The following is a 1791-nucleotide window of genomic DNA, read 5'->3' on the forward strand; positions in this document are numbered from 1 at the left end:
CCCGAGCCCCCCGGGCCCCCCGGACCCCCGGCGGCGATGGCGGCGCGGCCGGTGCGCGTGCTGGTGGACATGGACGGCGTGCTGGCCGATTTCGAGGCCGGCCTCCTGCGGGGCTTCCGGCGCCGCTTCCCCGGGGAGCCGCACGTGCCGCTGGCGCAGCGCCGCGGCTTCCTCGCCCGCGAGCAGTACCGAGCCCTGCGGCCCGACCTGGCGGTAGGAGACGAGGCGGGGCCGGGCATCCCCGCTTGTCGTGACCAGAGCTCCCACTCTCAGCCCACCCAGCCGGGAGACGAAAGCTTGGGGGAACCCCCGCCCCCCCAAGAAAAAACCCTCTAGCCGAGGCTCCGACCTGCGGCCGCGGCGGATGCAGGCAGAGCCAGCACCTGGAACTCTGTGTCTTGCAGGACAAAGTGGCCAGTGTGTATGAAGCGCCAGGCTTCTTCCTAGACTTGGAGCCCATCCCCGGGGCCTTGGAGGCCTTGCGGGAGATGAACGACATGCCAGAGTAAGCAGGCGGGCGGCGGGCGGGAGCGGGGCGGCCCGGCCCGGGCTAACGCCCCCTTTCCCTGCAGCACCGAGGTCTTCATCTGCACCAGCCCTTTGCTGAAGTACGACCACTGCGTGGGCGAGAAGGTGCGGCGCCAGACCCGACTGTAAAAATGGGTCACACACACAAACAAGCAGGGGGCGGGGGAGCCAGCACGTTCAAAGACCTGACCCCCCTTCACACCCAGTCCTCACTGACCATGAATTAGGGTCCCTCAGGCTCCACTGACAGACCTGTCTCCTACACAGTACCGCTGGGTGGAGCGGAACCTGGGGCCCCAGTTTGTGGAGCGCATTATCCTGACAAGGGACAAGACCATGGTCTTGGGGGACCTGCTCATTGACGACAAGGACACCATTCAAGGTTGGACCGTTACCCTTGGCAGCCTCCAGGCGTCTGGCCTGTCCGGATTAGGGATAACCAGATTGTAGATGACATGCTCTCTGCCTTTCCTGTCCTAGGTCTAGAGGAGACCCCAAGCTGGGAACACATCTTGTTCACCTGCTGCCACAACCAGCACCTGGTCCTGCCTCCCACGAGGCGGCGGCTGCTCTCCTGGAGTGACGACTGGAGGGCGACCATAGACAGCAAGCGGGAAGCCAGGCAGAGGGAATGATGGGACCTATGGTGGACAAGGCTGAAGGAAGGGACACGGGACAGAAGGGAGCCCCCAGGAGGCCAGGTGACCTCTGGCATAGAAGAGACACTGTAACCTCTGTCTGCACAGGCCCAGCCAACTGGCACCTCCAGTGTTGGCTGCACCAGAGCATGGTTGGCATGGAAGGCAGTGGGAAAATCAGTCAAGATGCTTTTAATAAAAACAAAAAGTTTGTCTTTTGTGACCCTTCAATTGGGATAGGGGCTGAAGAGGTGACCTTTCCTCCTTGTTTTTGTATTATTATTATTTTGGTAGTATTGGGGATTGAACTCAGGGGCCTCATGCTTGCTAGGCAGGCACTCTACCACTTGAGCCACTCGCCAGCCCCCTTCCTTTCTTAGTCCAGTAGCTCCAGAACCTGTGGCACTTCCACACTCATGGATACCCTTCTTCTAGTATAGCCTTTCCTTCATCATCTAAGGGGTCAATCTTTGTGTGTGTGTGGTACTGGGATTTAGACAGGGCCTATACCTCGAGCCACTCCACCAGTCTTTTTTTTTTTTTTTCCCTCATGATGGGTTTTTTGAGATATGGTCTCATGAACTATTTGTCTGGGCTGGCTAGGAACCACGATCCTCCTGATCTC

General features: G+C 59.6%; 1 protein-coding gene across 2 annotated transcripts; it reads left to right on the forward strand.

Annotated features, from left to right (window-relative positions):
- Window positions 1-1381, forward strand: Nt5c (5', 3'-nucleotidase, cytosolic). Of its 2 annotated transcripts, none has more exons than XM_074045171.1 (5): window positions 1-213; window positions 405-505; window positions 573-633; window positions 796-926; window positions 1000-1381. In XM_074045171.1, exons 1-5 carry the CDS (start codon window positions 37-39, stop codon window positions 1109-1111), a joined length of 582 nt encoding a protein of 193 aa, XP_073901272.1. In that variant the 5' UTR covers window positions 1-36; the 3' UTR covers window positions 1112-1381. The 2 variants fall into 2 exon arrangements, with proteins under 2 accessions (XP_073901272.1, XP_020021121.2); XM_020165532.2 differs by having other exon boundaries at window positions 9-213; window positions 796-910; window positions 1009-1381.
- Window positions 1382-1791: the final 410 nt, after the last annotated feature.

Source organism: Castor canadensis, chromosome 11 (assembly GCF_047511655.1).
Source record: "Castor canadensis chromosome 11, mCasCan1.hap1v2, whole genome shotgun sequence".
NCBI lineage: Eukaryota > Metazoa > Chordata > Mammalia > Rodentia > Castoridae > Castor > Castor canadensis.